General features: G+C 45.7%; 1 protein-coding gene across 5 annotated transcripts in view; it reads left to right on the top strand.

Annotated features, from left to right (window-relative positions):
• Sec24CD (COPII coat complex component secretory 24CD) overlaps positions 1-21,091 on the top strand; it is a 43,946-nt gene extending 22,855 nt beyond the window's left edge. For all 5 annotated transcript variants that reach the window (XM_084587962.1, XM_084587964.1, XM_084587966.1 and 2 more), the window contains 8 exons: positions 1,188-1,382; positions 1,856-2,042; positions 2,408-2,602; positions 9,553-9,656; positions 9,756-9,843; positions 11,237-11,340; positions 13,362-13,451; positions 19,914-21,091. In XM_084587962.1, the coding sequence (XP_084444088.1) occupies positions 1,188-1,382; positions 1,856-2,042; positions 2,408-2,602; positions 9,553-9,656; positions 9,756-9,843; positions 11,237-11,340; positions 13,362-13,451; positions 19,914-20,054 (1,104 nt within the window). In that variant the 3' untranslated portion in view covers positions 20,055-21,091. The remainder of the gene's footprint in view (positions 1-1,187; positions 1,383-1,855; positions 2,043-2,407; positions 2,603-9,552; positions 9,657-9,755; positions 9,844-11,236; positions 11,341-13,361; positions 13,452-19,913) is intronic.
• Positions 21,092-21,371: the final 280 nt, after the last annotated feature.

Below are 21,371 nucleotides of genomic sequence, written 5' to 3'. Positions count from 1 at the left end.
CACATACTCTTGCGCGCTTTTGTTCGCCTGTTTATTTAAAAAGTGGGAACCCAATCTGCAGCATGTGTCGAGAAGAAACAGAATGGCATCTTGCGTGAGGGTGTGACGGCGCAGACTTTGCATGTGTGAAGGCAGCATGTATTTCTTATTTTCCTGTCTTCTACTTATGTGGATTTATGATTATGTGCGCTCTCTATACTGATGTTTCATTTTACAGCAGAACACTACACATTGACTTTTTTTGGGGAGGGGGAAAGGCGGGGGGGGGGGGGGGGGGGGAATGGGTATAATTGGGGGAATATGGGAGAGGCCTTCGCCCTGCAGTGGGTATATTCAGTATGATGGTGATGATGAATAGGTTATAGCCAGGAATGCGCGCCTGTGTTGTTCTGGGTGAAAAGAGAGAACATTTAAGAAAAAGTATGTGCACGTCATACACAACACAACTGCACTTCATTCAGTGTCTGGATATGTCACGAGACGCAAGTTTTCATGGTGGTGATGGAATTGTAGCAGTTACCCTATGTCACTGTGCTATAGTACTGTATAACTGGAGATGTGCTGTGTAGCCTGGCATTTTTCTGTTTCAGTGCTGCTCATAGTCATCTCTACCTTACCTGTCGTCGTGTTATTTGCGCTATAATTAAAACAGATTTTTTTATTCTTGGCAAGTGTACAAGATTGCACTGCATCTTGTTCTCTTTTTTTTTTTTTTTTCTTTTTCATTCCTATTGTGTAACACATATCTGGTGGATGGGTTATGTCTCAGGCCTTGTTGTCTTTTTTGTTTCATGTGATGCATTATATTTCATGCTTCAACTGATGCACTGGTCTCGCATTTAAATTTGTACTGATGTATGTTTGTTTCTTTTTATTTCTTTTAAAGCATTGTTGGACAGTGTTGCTGCCGCAGACGTATATCTACATTTATGCTTCTCGCTTGGGGCCCGGAACCTCGTCAGGCAGAATTATCTGATTTTTCATAACCTGAAAAAATAAAATTGCAATAGGCTGTTCAGTGCACGCATTAAACTTGCTACCTTAATCTAGCTTGTTTACACTGTGCAGACTTCCTCGGTATGCTGCGGGAAATCTTGCTCAACTGCTAAGCGCGAAGCCCCCCCCCCCCCCCCGATAAGCTAGCGTGCCTCGAAGTGTGTCAGATAATTGGCTCGCGTATGCTGCAGGAGGATGTTGAAGGGGCCCGATTTCTGGAGGACCTGCGACGAGACATCTCCCAGCCCACAGCCTTTGACGCTGTCATGCGGGTGCGCACCAGCACAGGCATCAGGCCAACCGACTTTTATGGCAACTACTACATGGCCAACACCACAGACGTGGAGCTGGCCGCTGTGGACTGCAACAAATGCATTGCAGTCGAGGTACCCAACTGTTTCTTCTTCTTGAAGCGTTTACTTCACTTGCTTGCGGCTACTTGGCCCGCTTATCAACACACAGTACGTTTTTGGGGGAGGTATTATCATGGAAATTACTACTGTTGCAATAGTACGATTTTAGCAGGAAGTGGCCAGTTATCAGCACCTATGACTAGTTATTTTGGGGAGACATTATCATGGAAATTACTGTTACAGTAGTACAGTTTTAGTAGGAAGTGGATGCACACATCGTGTATACTCACTCACTGCCAACAATGCGTGCATGGAAATTCTTGTCGGACTCGCAGGGTCGTGACTTTTTTGTGGCATGTGGTGCCGTCTTGTGGCGAAGGTTAGTTTCATTTCGAAGAGAGAGGCTGCTCATTGCATTTAAAATGAGACTGTTACAAACTATTGTTCATGTTATGAGGCTGTGCCTATCTTGTCTAGTAACCTTCTGCTTTTCTTGGTCGCTGCAGATAAAGTACGATGACAAGCTGTCAGAAGAAGAGGGGGCCTTTGTACAAGTGGCTCTGCTGTACACAACGTGTGGAGGCCAACGAAGGCTTCGCATTCATAACCTTGCACTGGCTACTTGCTCCCAAATGGCTGACATGTATCGAAACTGTGACCTTGACACCATTGTGAACTTCTTGTCAAAACAAGGTGAGTAGGGTCCTCTGGGTAGAGGAAAAAAGCTGCCCCATGATATCATGCTAGCCTTGTCGAGCTTGATTACAGTAACCTTCATAAATCTCACTGTGCCTGATATCATTGAAGGGTTTCTGTAACAAGGAATTGATGCTGTGATTGATCTATAGATAGTCTTCTTAAAAGTACTTTGGAAGTTGGAGACTGGAAGGAATGCAGTCTCCTTTGTCTTGCTGTCTTTAATCTAATCATTAAGTGGAGACGTTTATCCGAGGCATTCACGATTTACAGTTAAATGACTGTACCAAATTCTAAGCGGTGACTAGCTATTAAGAGTCATGCTAAGAGCCATGACTGGAATCTTTTCTTTTGTGTTGCAGCTGTTCGGCAACTGCTGGAGCAGAGTCCAAGGCAGGTGCGAGACGGCTGCGTTGCTCGAGGTGCCCAGATGCTGGCTGCCTACCGGAAACACTGTGCCAGTCCCTCTTCATCTGGCCAGCTCATCCTCCCAGAATGCATGAAGCTGCTGCCCCTCTACCTCAACTGCATGCTCAAGAGTGACGCTCTGGCTGGAGGTAGGAGTGCAGATGTTTAGACTTGTTCGCCAGGGAAGGGAACATTCAACTTTAACAATGATATTATTTCAAGCTCTCGATACTGTTAACACAATAATGTTGAAGGCCCCGTGCTGTAGAAAGTCCAGTGTTGTCGGTGTTAAGAGGATAAAATCGTAGGCGGTAGTTGGCAGGTGGCATTTGATTGGTCGGCAAGTTGTATGACAGGGTGAGACCTCATGACATACAGGCACTGCCAACTTTGGCTTCTCATTTGAGATGAGAATCGAACCTTCAGGTTCTTTTCGACTGTGACTAAGATGCGCTGCTCCTAGGCCGTGCAGGCGCATTTGTACGGCTTGGTTAAAGGGGTGGTTTACGATTGCACTGGTGGTCTCCCACATATTTGGATGCCTTGGTCGGATGAATGCCTGCAAGATAAAAGAGTAATTAATGGAGACACAAATTAAAGGGCCAGCAAAGTGCATGTATGCGAATGAGGATCCACAAAAAGACCCACAGATTGGAGCCATTTACGTTACTGCATAATTTTGCTTATTTTTATTGCATTTTTCTTCCCTTGACCTTGAAATCAGTTGGGTAATTGCTTGATTTTTTTGTATGGTTGGTAAGCTCAGTTAACATTTTCAGCATATGTTGCTCAAGAACAGGATTCTCTTTATAATCTTCAGTTGCCAGTGGTGAAAGGGCTTATTACTCCACCTGTATGGGGCCGGCTGCTCTGTGTGGTGCGTATGTAGGGTTATTCGTTTTCAGTTTTTATATTTTTTTTCAAATTCGGGGGGTAAAAATCGGGCATTATTTCTCAATTTGATAATAGGGGAGAAATCGGGTTTTTCGTGAAAACACTGAAATTTGGGTTTTATCGGGTTAAATTTACAAACTAATAATTTATTTCTCTTAACCAATGGATAATAATTAGGGTTATGTTTTAGGCTGCTTTCAAGAAATTATTTCATCCTGCGGCATTCCTGTCATAATTATTACTCTCGGTGATGCGCAATGGTCAGTTTTTGGACACGAAACATTTTATTCACGCGAGCTGGTCATTGACGTTTTACACGCCATTATTACGTACATAACTATCTGCATGCGTAATATTTTGGTTTTCATCCAAGAGCTGTCTGGTCTGTGGAGGTACCTTAGCTGAGAGAATGTTCGCTCAACGTCACAGCTGCCATTAGCTAGACAACAATGTCAACACTGCATTTGCTAGCCTAGGGTAGCGCACAGTTGCGTTGTTCCTATAGTAAATCAGTCCAATACTTTCATTTGTGGGGCTTACTTCCAGCAAGTACTGGTTGAACTCCCCGCGAAGCAAGCCTACATCGTCCTTCACAAAAATAGAGAGGTCAGTAGTCATCAAACGATTCACTCAGCAGCCGCTTCTGGAATGGATTGAGTAAGGCACCCAGTTTCCGCATTGTCAACAGGTTTTCTTCGTTGTCTGAGACGTTCGGTTTCAGAATGCACCCCTATTTTGTGGAGATCTTCGCGCAATACTCTTCACAAGTTTTTACTAATGTGGCACTGCTCTTATGTAACATAGACAAAACACCTTTTGCTCGATCGCTTTTACCGGCCGTCGTGGAAAACTCGACAGTCTAAAGCTGCTTTAGCTTGACGTTCATGAGATGATCGAGGCTTGGCATCAGAAGTTTTCCGCTTTCAAGCGTTTTCTGGACATCTAAAGGTGGCTCGAGTGCATCTCTCATTAAGACTGCCTTTGCCTAAAGAACCTCTTTACCACAAAGTACCGCTCGAATAGCTGCAGCTTTGGTGCTTGCATGAGAGATTTCAACAAGTTCTGTGAGCAGAGTTTTTCCAGAAACCGGGAAAAATCGGGTTTTACCCGAAAACGAACAACCCTATGCGTATGCTGTGATCACTGGCATTCACACGGAAGCTTTCGTGTGAGACCTCTGGGCTGCATGCATAGGCAGGATTACTTTGCCTTATCGGCAACGGCGAGCAGAATGGGAGCTATGTTTCTAGTACCAACACCTATGAGTCTGAAGGCCCAGGTGACGACCTTAAGGGGAGATGCTACTCGAAAACATTTTTTTCTTAATATTGATGCTAGGTGAATGAAAATTGCACCACTTATAGAGATTGATCTCCTCTTTCTAAATATGCTTTTAGTTTTAAAATAGCTTAAGGTTTTCATATTCTAAATGCCATGCATAAGTGAAAAACAATGCATGTTTGTGCAGCTGCTGTACACAGCAGCAAGCATGGTAGGGCAGAGCCAACTAGTTCTTCTTGTCCCCAACACTCCACTGAGTGCAAATAAGCAACATAGCAACATTCCCTTGGCATGCAATGTTTTGAGACAATTTTATATCTCGTGCCTTGTTTTTAGTGGCTAGCACCAGATAATTTTTTTAATTTGCGTGCCCAAAAATACTGCTGATTGCATTTAAACCTAGATACTTGCATTCTACACATCCTAAAGATTATTCATGCCAAATTTGGTGTTGATTGAACTAAAATAACGACATAAAATATTGTGCACAAAACTCATATTCGGCCCAAAATACGAATTCGAGAAAAATGCGATTTAAAGATACAAAAGCTGTTTATTGCTGTTGTAGCAGCACTCTCTGCATGAAAATTGCACACAATGCAGGCCAGGGTATTATGATACAGTGCACAGTTTTAGAATTCACCAGCATCATATGTTGCTCCCACAGTGACATTGTGAGCAGCATTCTCAAGGCGTGCTTTCTTGGCTATTTAGTGATGCTGAGACCTTGCTTCTGTCAGCCACTGCTTTGTAACCACAAGGTGCACATTTTTTGTTATGGCATCAAACTCCTTATGGTGCACTTGTTTCGGCAAACCAAGAACCACACAAAATCGGGAAAGTTGATTGTATCCAGCACCAATAACGAGCGCCGCAACCCCTGCATTGACGTTCACGGCAAAAATCTCCCTCGGGCTGGCTGAAGGGCGTTGTCCACCGGAGCTGCACACCGCGCACGACTACGACACAACGGACGTGGCACACGCTACACTGCTGCAACGCAGCTCTAGAAACGACGAGAGTCCTTTTCACTTCTTGGCCAACTCGCGAACGGAAAGTTAGCACCGTCCGCGCTCCCGACATGCTGCTCGCTCGCCAGTGCGTTCGCGGCACCGATCTCGCCGATAAAGGCACTCGCCGTACTAGGTCTCCTCAACGCTCGAAGATCCTTATCTTCTTATCCAATGCACTGACGAAGTCGTCTAAGCTGTCACTGAAACTTCAGTGCCCAGCCGGCTTCGAGCTGTCAAAAGTGTCGCCTCCGCCGAGGTTAGGCCTAGCTTCCGCGGACGTCTCCACTGCACGCCGTTTCACTTTGCCGGTGACTTCCCTTGAACGCGTGGTTTGATCGGTACTTTTGACACCGAAAGTCACGTTTCTTCTCGGATTCTATCGCAGCGACGAGCACGAAGATGCGTGAAATTTTGAAAACACGCCGAGAGAAAACTAGCGGGCAAGCGTGACAGCGAGCTACGCGTCGCATGAAGAGCAGACGAGCAATGGCCGCTTCCCACACTGACAGCCAATGGCGTGGTCGAAATCGCACCACGTGATTTAAATGGCCAGTGAAAATGCTAGGTTTGGGCGGCGAAACTTTTTTTTTTTATTACTTGCTGGGGGTTTGTGAAGCGGCAAAGCCAGCTTTAGGGAGAAAAAGCGTAGGCCTGCCGCCTTGCAAAATTTCAGTGGCGTGCGACGCCGCGATTTGACGCGTCACGCGCTTGAACATGGGTCGTATCTGCCCCTTCTTTAGCCACCTTGCGTGCTTTAACAGACTTTTTAAATGATTTCGCGACTGTTTTCGGCTCTGATTTTTTTATATATTAAAGAGGAAGGACCAGTGTTGCTGAAACAGTCAAAATCACAAAAGTGACTTTTTTACTGAAAATCGCCGTTTTTCGACCCGCGTCTCCCCTTAAAGGGGGTAGGAAACGGCTAGAAAGGCCACTGATAAACGTTTTCAATGTGTAGAGCAAATGCTTCTGTGCATTCGTCCAAAATAAAACTCCTCGGAAGAAATCCAGCAATTTATTATTAATTTTTAAAAACGGCGTTTTTTTTAAATTCGCGAGCTGCGCAGTTTCCGCATGGCGGCAAGATTTGGAACTATTCTGCAGTGATTACCTACGTCACAAGTGCCGAGAGTGACAGGCCACAACAGGCTGCCATTGGCTGCAGCCGCGACGGCCACTACGTCACGGTAGCTGCGAAAGTCATCTGCTCGAGTGCTGCATGCATGCACTGCATGCGTGAACCTGAGTTTGGCGCTTCGGATCACGTTGTTAACCGAAAAGTGGCGTCCGTCTGTGTGCGCTTCGGTGCAGGAGTGTGAAAAGAGCACCAGCTGGTCCGATTTAACACCGTACCAATTAAATAGGCATCATCAACCTTCATGTACCGACCGACGGCGCAGCAGCGTACTGTAGTCCCGTGTCCCGTCTCGTCTTCGCCGCATCGACCATTTGTGCGGCTGTTGCACACAATTCAGAGAGGTCAAGAAACTGAAGAAACCGGCGGCCAAGGAAGGCAGTAGACTAGGTTGAACGCTATGCAAACGCTGACGGGATGGGAAAGGCAGAGACCGTAAATGCGTGGGCGACACTCGGGAAAACCAACGCAGCAACCGGAAGTTTGAGAACCGAGCGTCACCTGATGATGCTTTGTGGGCGGGGCTAGCGGGGCAGAGTTCCCGAGCTGTTTTCTTCGTTTTTTTTCTGGGGTCTCAGTGTTGAGGGGAGAGAGGAGCGCCATTTTCAATCACCGATATCTCCGGTGTTAATGAAGCTAGCTGAAAAATTTTTGCAGTGAGTTGACTTGTGAGGGAGTACCTATCTCTCGGCAGATTTGCTTTACCTCATTTTAGGCATTGCATGACCCCTTTAAAGGTCCACGGAAACGGCCCCCAAGAAACCACTGATAAACGTGTTCAGTGTGTAGAACACATCCTTTTGAGCATTAACGCAAAGTATAACTCCTTGGAACAAAGCCAGCGATTTATTATTAATTTTTAAAAACAGCGTTTTTTGAAATTCGCGGGCAGAGAGAATGTCGCTTGGCAGTGTCGCATGGAACTATTTCCTAGTCCCGTGACGTCACGGGTCGGTTGACTGGCAAGGCTTGCTAGAAGCTGCCATTCGCTGCGGTCACTGCAGCCATGACGTCACGGACACACTTCCGGTAGCTGCGAAAGTCGTCTGCTCGTGCGCTGCTCGAACTCTGTGCGGGCTGTTACATAGCTCGCCGCCCTTATCGGTTAGGTGGCCATTGCCCATTAAGTGCAACAACTGAAGCAACGCAGGGATCGGCAGAACGAAGCTGCATTTACAAATATCTTATTTATATAACGTGGTTTCAGGAGTATCGGAGCGTCGTCCGACAAGGCGTCAACAGCACGGTCAAGCACCGCACGATGGCAGCACCTCCTCGACCGCCGTAAACCGCCGCTGTGGCCCCTCCTCCCGCATACCGTTCGCGAACGACACGGCGGATCGTTAGCACCGATGTCCGAAATAAAGCGTGCTAAAATTTGTTGGCGTCTGGAATACTGAGCCGAATATCAAGTATGAAGCCCTCGTGAGGATCGCTGACCAGCAGCAAATTGCTGGTAAGAGCGATAGCCGTGATACAAGCTAGTTTCTGCTCAAGCCAGCTGCCGCTGGTGCATTTCGGCTGATCCGATCTGCTCGTACTAGCTCTGCGATTAATGCGTCGGCAGAGTTAATCCTATAATTATTTTACTATGGCAGAATAGGAATCAGTATAAGGCAGTTTCATAAGTAGACGATTTATGACAGCGTTGATCATGTTCCAAAGCTTCGACCACCGCGGCTTCGAAGCGAAACAATGTAGGCCTAGCGACGACTAGGGACGGTCACGCACGGCGCCGGCGTTCGCCGCGCTCGCACGTTCCACCTCCGCGGTAATTGTGTAACGTACCTCAGCCTGCTCGCGGCATCTCGTGCTGCAAGCGTTGCAAACTCGTGTACTTTCATAGCTAAGGCCGCATATTTTTTGACGTTCTGCTCAGCAACAAGCCGTTCAAACGATACTGTAGGCAAGACAAGGCTTCAGTACACAGTCGCTGCGCTGTCGGCCGTAATCGAAGACGTCGGGCGGCACCATAATCTATACATCGATCTTTAAACGTGATACAGTGGGCAAATGAATAACTTTGTGAAGCAGACCCGCTTGTACGTTTCGCGCATTCGGGCGCCGACGAGTAGCTTCGTCAACAGACGCCGTCATAACCTCGGTTAACGCCGCAAACCGAGGTCGTCAAGCTCGGTTTGCGGTAACCGCGGTTAGTGGTGCAACCATGGTTTGGTCCGCCGTGTAACATAGGATAACCACGGGTTCGCGGTTACACTAACCGTTGCTGCGCGAACTGGCGAACTCCTCAGGCGTGTGCGAGCGAGGATGGGTTGGCGCGAGTACGCCAGCGAGCGAGCGCGCGGCAACCGGAAGTTCGTCGAAGTGACGTATGTCTGGGCGGAGCTTTGAACTTGCTTGTATTCTTTGTTTTTTTATGGCTCCCTTCGGCGTACGAGTTGAGAGGGAAAATTGGAAGGGTCATTTTTAATCGCAGATATCTCTGGTGTTGCAGAAGCTAGATCGAAAATTTTTGCGGGAGAATGATGGGTGGTTCAATAACTATCAGTGTTATGGCGTTGTTTACCCTTCTTTGTGACCCCTTTCAGGGGACCTTTAAGGCCGCAACGTTTGGCAGTGTTTCTATAACCTGCTTTTGTCTAAGAGAGGAAGAGTGCATTTCATGCATGGTTCATTTATTCAATTTTCATGACAGCACTACGTATAAAAAAAATGCTTGATGGCTCACAAAAAGGTTGCGGCAGTAGTAAGCTGGTACTATTAGTACCTGGTAGTAGTTGTGTGACACTGGTCTTGCAATGCGGTTTGTACTCAGGTCCTGAGCTGACCACTGATGACCGGAGCTTTGCTATGCTATCACTGTGTAGTATGGACGTGACTAGCACAGTTGCCTACTTCTACCCCAGGCTGTTACCATTGGTGAGTTCCGATGTCTTGCCTTCTTCATGCTTTTGCATGCTGAAGCATTTTTTTTTTTTTCGCTTATTGATCCTGGTATCTTGTAATTACTTCTCACAGCACGATGTTGATGTGGACTCTGTGGAGCTGCCCACTGCACTGCGGTGTACTGCAGAGAAGATCCGGGAGGATGGATGCTACCTCTTGGGTAAGCACTCTCTCATGCATGCTTGCTTATGCATCATGCTGCTACAGTAAGTCATGCGAGCTCATGTTCAGGGATGAATTAAGATGAGCAGCTGAAAAATCTTTAAATTCTTGCCCAGCAAGTCGGATGTACTGAATGCCAGTGGCTAATTAATGCCGTAGAACCCCATTAAGGTGAATCCCCGATAGGATAAATAATGTGATACCACTTGGTTAGTTTCAGATAGGATTCAGCATAAAAAAAATAATAATAATAATTCTGGGTTGAAGTGTTCTGCCCGTCCTCTGGTTAAGAGGAATTTTTGCCGCAACTGTTAACTCTGGCGACAATGCTGTGTGGCACTGGGTTCATCTGTCAAAGAAACAAAAATGTGTAGCCTCCCAAGATCCAGGATGCATTAAATGTCATATTTTTTTTTACTTAGGCTGCCAGAATGAGTAGTCAGAATTACCAATGTGCATAGCGTTCAATGTTTCCTCAATAGCACTGATTATTCTAGCTCTGTGCGACGTGCACTTTACTGGACGGAAAAATAAAAAATGCATAAAAAGGTCACAGTAGGCATATGTACACATTAAAATACAACTTTAATGCATTTGCTTCATTATTAATTTCAATATTTACACCCTGAAAGTGTGTAGAAATACCAGAAGTAGTAGTAGGTTCGCTGGAAGCCACAGTGCTGAATGTCGCCATTGTGCAATTCAGGTTTGCGGAATCTTTAATTTGGAATTTGAACGATACAATTTCATCAGTCCTGCGCACATGGTTTTAACAGGTTTCCAGCGTACTGGATAACCGTGTTTTACAAGGTTGAATGCCTTGGCATAGGAGTACAGGCTCAAAAACTAATGTTTATTGTATTGGACACAATTGCCATGGCTCGGTCTCGGGAGGATAAAGTGCTTCCATGCAAGAAAGCTCACTCCCCACAAGGTGGCTTTTTCACACCTTTACGCAAAACTGCGGGGTAGCCATCACGCACAACCGCGCTTTCTCGAGGGGAGGCTTTCCTGCTGGGGCAAGATGTCTGATGTGGTCAGAGCTTGACAACAGGAATTAAAAGAAAACAGGAAAAAGTGTGCTTGTCACAGATGATTACGGAGTAATCATCTTGATGTTCAAGCTTTGCTCCTATTGTGACCACTTATTGCACATGTGCATTATCTGCTTCATCACACATTTGGTACTACAGAGACAGCACCTCTGTTTTCCTGCTCCTAGTCTTTTCGTAGCGTTACTTAAGTTCTTCTGAGGGGTTGTTTCATCAGCCAGCCTGAATTGGTATTCTTGCCCAGTTTATAGAAATTAAAGGAACCTTAATACATTATTACTGTTTGTCAGTGTAAAAAACATAGCTTATGACAGGTGCTTTGTACCCGCAATCTTTCAGAAAATGGCATCCACATGTTCCTCTGGATTGGAATGGCTGTAGACCCAGATTTTCTGCAAAATGTGTTTGCACAGCCTGTTGCAGCCCGGATAGACATCGACAAGGTATGGGACAAGATTGTTACTGCTCTCACTTGTTGTTGTAGTCTCAAAAGAATTTTAAGGTATAGCCAACTAAGAGTAGCAGTGATATGTTGTCCACTAGGAGGTTGAAAGGCACTCGCTAAAGATGCAGGCCTATTTGTTACTTTACTGAGATTTTTGTAAGGGTTTTGAACTAAAAAGAAAGGCTGCACATGTGGGCATGAGGGCTCCGGAAAGTTCAACCACCTGGGGTTCTTTAACTTGCACTGACATCGCACAGCACACAGGGACCTTTCTTCTCGTCTCCACCGAACAGAGGCCGCTGCAGGCAGGATTTGATCCTGCATCCTTGGGTACAGGAGTCGAGCACCCTAATCGCTGCGCCACTGCAGCGGGGCAAAAGCACTGAGGAGATGGACTAGATCAGTTTATTGAACATTGGCATACAAGTGTGTTTACACGCATTCACATACACTAACAGGAAATTGTTCAAGATGGCTTAAAGAGTCCTTCATAGTAGTTTGTCTGCACGAGGATTGCACGACGGCCTGTGAGCTCTTCGGAACATGCGAAGTCCACATCTGCAGATACGAACTCCTCAATAGGTTCTGATACCTTCGCAGTCTCTTGGATGCTCGCCCAAGCTTTATCTTCAAGGATGTTTTTCAGGACAGAAATTTCAGTGCAATTAGACGATAATCGCAACCAGCCCCGCCGGGGTGGCGCAGTGGTTAGGGCGCTCGGCTACTGTTCCCAAGGATGCAGGATCGAATCACGGCCTCAGCGGCCGCTTTTTGATGGAGGGGAAAAGCAAAGCGCCCATATGCTGTGCGATGTCAGTGCACGTTAAAGAACCCCAGGTGGTCAAAATTTCCGGAGTCCTCCACTACGGCATTTCTCATAGCCTGAGTCGCTTGGGACGTTAAACCCCACAAAACCAAACCAAAGCCGATAATTTAGGTTTGAGTCTTTTCTCTTGCAGACAGAAGAACTATGCTCATATGCCCACACTTTCTCAAAATCTGTTCACTGCCAAAACACATTTTGTTACTTTGTGGTTACGAAATGTCCATCCACATCACACATCCACATCCACAAACCTCATTCAATCAGACCATTATTACTGCTGTGCTTTATTTACAGACAGGTGTGAAGAATTAGACATATTGGACACACTGCCAAGTATATTGCCCAGAGACCTGACCCCCACTGCCACCTTGGTACTTCCTGCCCTCATTATGTGACTTCACGTTAACACACCCTCACAAGAAACAATGTCCAAATGATCTCTTAATCCAGGAACACCTAGCAATAATCCATTCATTTCACTACGGGGTGGTATCCAGTCTCTGTGGCAGCAGAAAAAAAAAAAGAATAAACGAGAATATGAAAAGGCAGCGATATTTGGGCACATTCTTCAACCGTTCTAACAGCACCACTCCCTAGAAACTCCCTAGAAACAGTTTCATGTGGCCTTTCTAGCTGGCTTGAAAATCCAGTCGCCAAATCTGTAGTAGCTGTTGCATCTAGGCTTGCAGTTATTCACTTAAATTAATCAATTAATCAATGCTTTAACCTTGAATGACTGTGTGTGTTGTCAATATGTGTTGCAAACAGCATCAGTACAGTTTTATGGCCATTTATTTCACTCTTAGTATATAGTGATGTCAAATTTAACAAGCCAGCACTCGGAGCATGGTACTGCTGATGGTTATGCAACATGTTGCAAACTGCCCTTATTCATACAGAGGACTGCTGTTGAACTGATGCCATAAATTGCAAGTATTAGGTAAAGTGAAACTGCTGTTGTAACATACCACATCAGTGAGTGGGCAAAAAAATAGTTCAGTGCAAGTGCCACACGTTATTCCTCAGAGAGTTGTAATTCTTCCAAGTTAGTCATGCTGGATTAGTATCATGAGCTGTTATTCAGCTCAGAGCCAGCATATTCTTATTCTTTACGGGCAAATTTCAGTTGATGTTGTAACGAGGACGTGGCCTAGTGTGATATTTTCTAATGTGTGGGAGCTTTTTGTTCGCAGACGTCTCTACTGGAATTGAACACGCCTATCTCGAGGCGTGTGCGGGACATCATAGCCAGAGTGCGCATGGAGAGACAACGCTGCATGCGGGTGAGTTTTCTGACCCGATTCCTTGAGAGTTGGAGTCACCATTCATAAAGAATGGCTCAGTGCACAAGTTTACACTTTAAGGGAGGAGTGACACAATATCTTTTTTTATTGCGAAAGCAACTCTCTGACAGCCAAAGCGAGACCTCGGGTGGCTGCCTAGCTACAGTCTCCTCATAAAAAAAATCAACCTGCTATGACATTTGAATTCATGTTACCCCTATGCCACGGGCAGGAGCTGCCTACTCGGATCGCTCCTTTCATATGGGTGGGTGATATCAGAATCAGCCTGCTAGAACCATTTACATTGTCGTTACTCCTACGACGCGCAGGCACGTCCATACGGCTTTTTTTTTTATTGCGCAAGCTTGCCATAAGGCATATTAAAAAAACCATGTAAATTATTTTCCGTAAGGAACCGGAGAAGGCTTCTGCTCTTATTATTGTCGGTGAGCCATTCAGAGAAGTCCTCTTCCCTGGTTGCGGTTAGTCCCACTTCCTGCAGAATCTTATCCTTGATGCCCTTGTCCCTGCACAAGTCCACAGCAGGTGGCGAACATCCACTTCTGCAGCTGGTGTGGAACACTTCGGCCATGTGATGGGTCCGATGTCTTCTTACTCGAATCTAGGCCGGCTACAATTCTAAGCCGAGACCCACAGGAAAAAAACAAACTTATCTCGATTGTAGGCCGACTGAAAAAACAACTCCGAGCAAGAAGTACAGCACGCAAACGACATTTATTTACATTATCCTGCTTAGTCGTCGTCATCGCTGACTTCCTTATTGCTGGGCTCCTCGTAGAGTGCACAGTCTTCGGTGCCATCGAGTGCATTGGAAATGCAGCACTTGTTGAATGCGCGCACAACAGGCTATCCAGGATATCATCCCAGGCTGCAGAAATCCAACTGGCCACGACTCCCAACAATGCACGCTTTACATGACCTGTTGGTGTAAACTAGCGCTCTTCACCAAGCCAGTCCACATACTATTTGCGCAGTCGATCCTTGAAAGTCTTATTGAGGCATACATCTAGAGGCTGTAACTGGCCTGTCATGCCACCAGGTATGATAGCGACGTCGGTACCAGCTTTGCAAAGCACAGCTTTTACGCCGTCAGTTAAGTGGCCACGGTTAGAGTCTAGGCGAGAAGTGAATGTTTGCCAAGAGGGCCCCTGCACGCCGCTTGCAAACTATTCTTATCCCCCCCACCCCCCCAAACTCCCCAACCATTTCGCTCATCATCCATCTATTTGCTTAGCGTGGACGATCACATTCCTAGGAAACTTTTTCCGAGCTGGAAGAGTCTTCTGTTTGAAAATGACATAGGCGGGCAGCTTGTGGCCATCCGCCATGCAGCACAGCATCACCGTCATGCGCTGCTTCTCATATCCGGCCACCTCCTTCACACCTTTTTCCGTTGACGGTGTACGCCACTGGCATGGCTTGCTTTCGCTTGTAGCACTTCCGTGGTCACTGGAAGTGCCGCTGCTCTCTGCAACATGACGAACTCGGCCAGTGCCGACTCCACTTCGGGATGGTGGCCTTTCTTCGGTCCTGTGAAAGTCTTTCTCGTTGAGGTGCAAGCAAAAATTTCATCAGGCTGCTTCCTCCAACGGCGAACATTCTTTTCATCCACGCCGAAGTCCCACCTGGCTTGAAGATTTGATGATTCTTCTGCAGCGAGCTAACTTTTCGCTTGAAGGTGGCACTATAGTGACACCACCTGCTTGGTTTCATGGTGTCGGTGAAAAAACTGCACTTATAAAAACTCTCGGAATGCACTCGGGGTACCAAACCATCAAACGAGAACACAAGGCTAAAATGGCAGCCAGTGCTCGTGTGTGCTTTGGCTGGTGTCGGCTATGGCTTGTCTTTTGTTGGCGTTCCGTGGGGGCGCCTCCTGCGTGCTACTTTTTTTTTCTTCCTGTTTTATGATTGAGACCCCGATACAAAATCTTCGAATCTAAGCCAACCCCAGAGTTTTATATTTCTATTTTTTTTTTAACTATCGTCCTCGATTCGAAGAAATACGGTACGTTCTCGCGTTATACCCTTAAAGGATAAACTAAGTGTCACCAATAATGTAGCACCTTACACTGATAGGGCGTGATAGGGGAATAATGTAGCAGGCAAAAGAAGCTTCCGCCGTTGCTTTCGCAATTCAACTAGGGTTAACCAGAGCTAAACCACAATTACCGTATACACGCGTGTAATGGCCGCACTTTTTTTCCGAGATTGGGGTGAAAATCAGGGGGTGCAGCGATTACATGAGAAAAATGACAGCGAAAAAAATTATTTGCGGTGGTACCTGCCTTTATTATTGTCAAAAAACTCCTCGTCCTCCTCCGCTAAACTTGTCGGGATTTCAGGCTCGTCCCGTGTCCAAAACATCACTCCTCGTCATCATCCTCCTCCGAACTCATCGGGACTTCAGGTTTTTTCGCTTCATGAAGCGCGAAATCCACCCATTGTTGGCCTTAAACATGGTAGCCGCAATCCCCTTGCTGTGTGCAATGTCTAGCGCTTTCATGCGCAACATCTCAGTCGAAATAGTAAAGCCGTTGCGCCGCGTCTCCGTCACGTACTCGAGAAGTGAGTCTTCAACTTCCGGAAACATGCTCTGCTTCCCTCGGAAAGCGCGCCTCTGAACATTTGTTTTCCTTAGGGCATCTTCTTGGGAGCACCATCGCCGTACACATTTTTCGTCAACGCCGAACTTTCGTCCAGCCGCTCTTTTTCCTTCATCTTTCGCGTAGTGAATCACTTTCAGCTTAAAGTGAGCGGTATAACTAACGTATTTTCCCATCGAGGAAAAAGAAAATCTTCAGCTCATAAGCGCCGAACAAATCAGGGCAGCGATGCGTTCCGATTGCGAGATCGCACGTGATAGCTTCTGGCGATCAAGGAAATGGCTGTAAAACGGAGGAGCGAACAGACTTGGATTGGATTGGATTTGCTGGCCTCACCCCTTGTAACGGGCGGGCATCGCTGCGGCTAGGAGCACCCCCTTTGTAACGGAGGTGGTGGCCGCTGCCCCCATGCTTGACTTTATTTTTCGTCAAATATTTTGTTCTTAATTCTTAATGGCAATTCTACTTCTAACCTTACGCTTCATTTTGGCTTTCACTTGATTTTTGGGCCCCACCTGGCGGCAGTAACCACAAAATGTTCCGTATTTCTTGCACCGCACAGTAGACGGCACTGCCCAACTTCCTGAAACTCATGGTGCGGCTTTTACTCGGGAAATTTTTTAAAAGTTTTTTTTCCCAATTTTCTTTCTAAGGTTCGGGGTGCGGCCATTACACGCGTGTATACGGTAATTCTCTTTTTTCCCTCTGCTTTATTGACTGCGTATTGACCTTGGGACAGGAGTCCGCATGAGTGATTTTCTTACCACTTAGTACTATTAAGCCAGTTTTAATTCTTACTGTGATGGCACCAGATATGCTTTGGCTTTGGACAAAACATTGCTGAATGTAGCTTACGGTCATGCTGGTTCACGGCCACCACGCTACGGACTGAGTAAACCTGCTTTTTTTTTTTTTTGGCAGCTTGATGTCTGCACTGCAAGCCGTTGCACTTTACCAAAGAAAAAGTTTGTTTGTTAGAGCCAAGAAACTGTGTCTATTAAAATGACAGGAAAACAGTGCTCAGCATAAGCAAATTCCCCAGATCCATTCGGTGCAAATTCATCTCACAACATAGTCTTCTTTTCATGCCCTTGGTTATGCAGCTTGGCTCAACTGCAGCAGTTAAACTGCATTATTAGCAGGCACGTTGTGCGTTAGCACATGTGCCAGTTAATACTAATGCCACTTTTCTTGTCACAGCATGCTTTCAGTACTGTCAAATCTGACTGCCAGTATTGTGAACCCCCTTTAAAGCTAAGTGCAATTCCGACAATTTGCCGAAGTTAAGGGCTCAGATCACTTGAGTAGTTTTGGTGAGCTAAGAACAAACTGGTGCCAAAATTAATGCGACGATTCTCGTTGAAGTGACGCAGCATTTATGGTCCTGCTGTGGATTTACAGTGCTATGAAACTGGTGTAGGAAGCCTAAGTGAGTAGTATCTCGTAAGAAAAACTGCACTTTTGGGGCTACAGCCAATATTTCATTATTTTGCGAAGCAGGCTAACCGTGTAGTTCTTTGGCCAAGTTGCCCTTGTGCCTTTAAGATCAAATTATTGTCATCAGTTTGATTTGTGTCACAGGAGCTGTTCATTGTATTCGTGAAAAAATTTTTGTCCGTTGATTTCACTTGATGGTGCATGCTGTCACTGCCAGCAAGAGTGGTGTTCTGCTACTGCAAACTCTGCTCCCCACTAGGTTAAGGGATACAGACAAAAATGTTTCGACTGTCACTTTTTTTTTTTTTGCCTTGAAGCTTAATGGTGAAAATTAGCTCAGATAGCAAGTTCCAAGCCTTAATAATAATGAATTGGGTGAGATTTTGTGCAGGCAGTTTCCGGCTCCATCAGGTCCAGCTTTGGAATGCTTCATGACATCATGGTTGATCAGCTTAAGTGTTTGTTCATGATGTAGCTTAGAAAACTGTGAAGCGGGAAGTTTGTCCTTTCATCCTTTCATGCCTCCAGTGCGTGTATTTTCATTCCAATCAGCGCTGTGTGATGAGGTAGCATCCTCCTTCTTGCTAAACTTCAGGGTTGTCAGTCAGTTCAGTCAGTTCAGGCGTTCAGTCGTGTCCGACTCTTTGTGACCCTATGGACCATGTCATGCCACGCTTTCCGGTCTCTCACTATCTTCTTAACATCACATAGCTTCATCTGCAATGCCTCGAGAATGCCATCTAACCATCGCGTTCGCTGCCTACCCCTTCTCCGGCGACCCTCAATCTCTCCCAACATCAAATCTTTCTCCAGCGACTCCTCTCTTCTCATCAGATGACCAAAGTAGCTGAGCTTTAACTTTAGAATTTGACCCTCCAATGAGCAGTCAGGGTTTATGGTCGACAATATCGACTGATTTGATCTTCTGGCAGTCCAAGGAACTCTTAAGAGTCTTCGCCAGCACCACAATTCAAACGCGTCAAGACAGAAATTCATGCACAATGGCGGCGGTAACTGTAGTTAGCTGGTTAGCGTGCAGTGGCACTGAACTGAATACTGAGTTTTAAATAGCTCAATCCACAAGTGTGTTCAGCGATTACTTGCACTTGTTAATGTGCTCTGCTAGTTTGCTGTTCACATACAGTGCAAACTGCTGAAAGCGGCAAACACATTCCTCAGCGCACCAGTTGACTTCTGTGATGTAAGCAGCTGTTGATTTCGCGTCACTCTAGCCGAAACTGCACTCAATGACTAGTTTTATTCGCTATTTTATTTATTTATTTATTTATTAAATACTGCCAACTGTCTCTTGGCAGTCAAAGCAGGAGTGGTTACAATGTTCTTGAAACCGTGCCGAGGTGCAATTTAACAGCAGGAAAACAGAGCATACGGTTGACATACAAAATGCACAGAAAAGAAATCCAAAGTTCGAAAGGCACCCAGACGGCGAGGAAAAAATGAAGCATCGTTACAAGGAAATATTTGCTATCACAGATAAGGTGTCATGGCCTTTACAAAGATGTACAAATTCTTCTGAATTGCTCTTTCCAATTGCTGGAATAACACACATGCAAACCTTTTAGACTAGTTGAGCCTACTCATCAGTTAAAGGAGTTGGCATCAACTAAAATTTCTGATGAAGACAGTAATGTTTCTAAACGCGGACAACATGAAGGAGACTCCAACGTGTGGTTGTGGCATCTCCTTTGTGTTGTCCATTATTTAAATGCTATAGTCTTCATCGTGAATAACCAACTCACTCAATCAGTTACTTAAATAAGCAGAAAAAAAATTAAGTGCCTGGCAAGAGCTTACCGCTGGTAAGTGTCGATGTGCGAATACATGGAAGCAATGCGTTGCTTTTTTTCATTGGATTGTCAAATGAATAAGGCAGGGGTAAGTGCAGCGATTGGGGTTCTTGCCTCATTGGCAGAAGGTTGTCACTCGCTAGCTGATCTGCTAAGTCTGGTCTGCAGTTGAGAGACAGTTCGCTGAAGAATTTTGACATCATCACTCACTAGAAAGCTTTTCGCACTACGAGGATACCCTGCCATCAGGGCTGGAGTTGTCATCGATCTGACCTCGGAGCTTTTCCTTTTCCCTCGTGAACAGATGTCACTGGTAGGAGCATTGCGCAGTATGCTAGTATGGACGTGTAGCTTCCATCTTATTAGGATTGGCAAAGGGAAAACTTCAGGAGTGATTAGAGGCAACTTTAGATTTTCGATAACCGTTCTGATACAGGACAATATTTAAGAAGCCCTTGTAGGATGTTTCAAATAGACCGTCGTCCCATTGCACTGAAGACACTCTGTGGGTCCGTGAAAAGTGAGTCACCAGTCGTTTCCAACTGCACAGGTGTGAGGTCTGCCAGTTAGTTGTCTGTGTGCGTGTGCAGCTGACACTTGTGCGCCAAGGGGACAAGATGGAGTTGGTGTTCCGGCAATTCCTTGTGGAGGACCGGCACGGGGACTTGGGTCCGTCGTACGTCGACTTTCTCTGCCACCTGCACAAGGAAATCCGCAACCTGCTCAGCTGAGGCCCTGCGCCCGTGTCTCGACTGGCGGCCGGCTTGCTTGTAACACCACAGCGCCTCAACCTGTGAGATGGGCCTCACTGTGGAAGGAGGGCACTCCATGGTCATTGCCGAGCACCTGCAGTTCTGTTTGGAGTGGCCACCAAGGGGGATGGAAACAGTGTCTCACATGTGTGCCGTTTTCTTGAAGCGTTGATGAAATGTATGAAGGGGGGGTCGCGTGTGTTTCCCAATCGTGCGTGCATTGTAATCATTTGCATGGCACTTTAGCTGCAAAAGTTACCTTTCACCATGTGCTGCCTCTTCTTTCTTTGCTTCCCCCAGGTTTTTTTTTTTTCTTTGCATGGAAATATTTTTTTAAATCTCCCTTAACGAATGAAAAAAGTGGCAGCACCTGGTACTCCGTGTTGATTGATAAGGCAAAAGCATTAACGGGTCTAAAATGTCGTTATAGACCAATGCTGCCAGCGACTATTTTATTTTTAAACCTGTTATGGCTGTTTCATTTTGTTACTTTGCAATATTTACACGTTGGTCTTCTTATTCTAGGTGTCTTGTGAGCATTAGTGTTAAGTCAGTCTCAAATTTAACATTTTGAAAGATTTAGTGGGGCACATTTTTGCAGTGGAGTCAGAAAGTACAAGACTGTTTCCATATGACCAGTAAATGCATCCCCCTGTAAACATGCTCACTTTGTTAATACATTAGGTATTATGCTGCTGACGTTTCTTTTTAATTGTGTTACTTGGCTCACAGAGCAAGCAATCTGCATGATAAGCATTGCTGTATGCCATTTTTATGTTGTGAAAAGTGCATTACTTCAGAAGTAAAGCAGTTTTAAAGCACATTTGGCTTGCATTGCTTAACAAGACCTATTTCCTCCTCTCGACTGTGTGTGGTCCACCAAAGCAAAATTGCAGTAAGCTAATTGTTTCCAGTTGCTTGTGGCTTAGCATGCTTTCTGTGGTTTGATGGAGGTGGCCGTGTAAGATGACAGGCTCGAACGAATTAGAAAACTAATAAAAGATTTTTCATCTATTCTTGAGTGTGTATATATTATGACTTGTTGCCTTTATAATGTGAGACAGAACAATTGACTTCAGCTATGCTGAGGTCCTCACCTAGATTGCACTTCCCGAAAATGAACCTGTAACAAGAAGCCTGTTATAGTCTGCAATTCACTAGTCACTGGATTGTTATTTCAATGCGTTGGCCTTCCACAATTGCCTAAGCCAAGCCCAAAAACTGACCAGTGATATTATTACGAATTGGGGGATCCTTAAGGGCATGGTGGTGCCATAATTATATCCTGCTTTCTGG

Source organism: Amblyomma maculatum, chromosome 1 (genome assembly GCF_055883805.1).
Source record: "Amblyomma maculatum isolate TAMU_Amacu chromosome 1, ASM5588380v1, whole genome shotgun sequence".
NCBI lineage: Eukaryota > Metazoa > Arthropoda > Arachnida > Ixodida > Ixodidae > Amblyomma > Amblyomma maculatum.
Note: the sequence above shows the minus strand (reverse complement) of the source record. Positions and strands in the feature narration are given on the sequence as shown.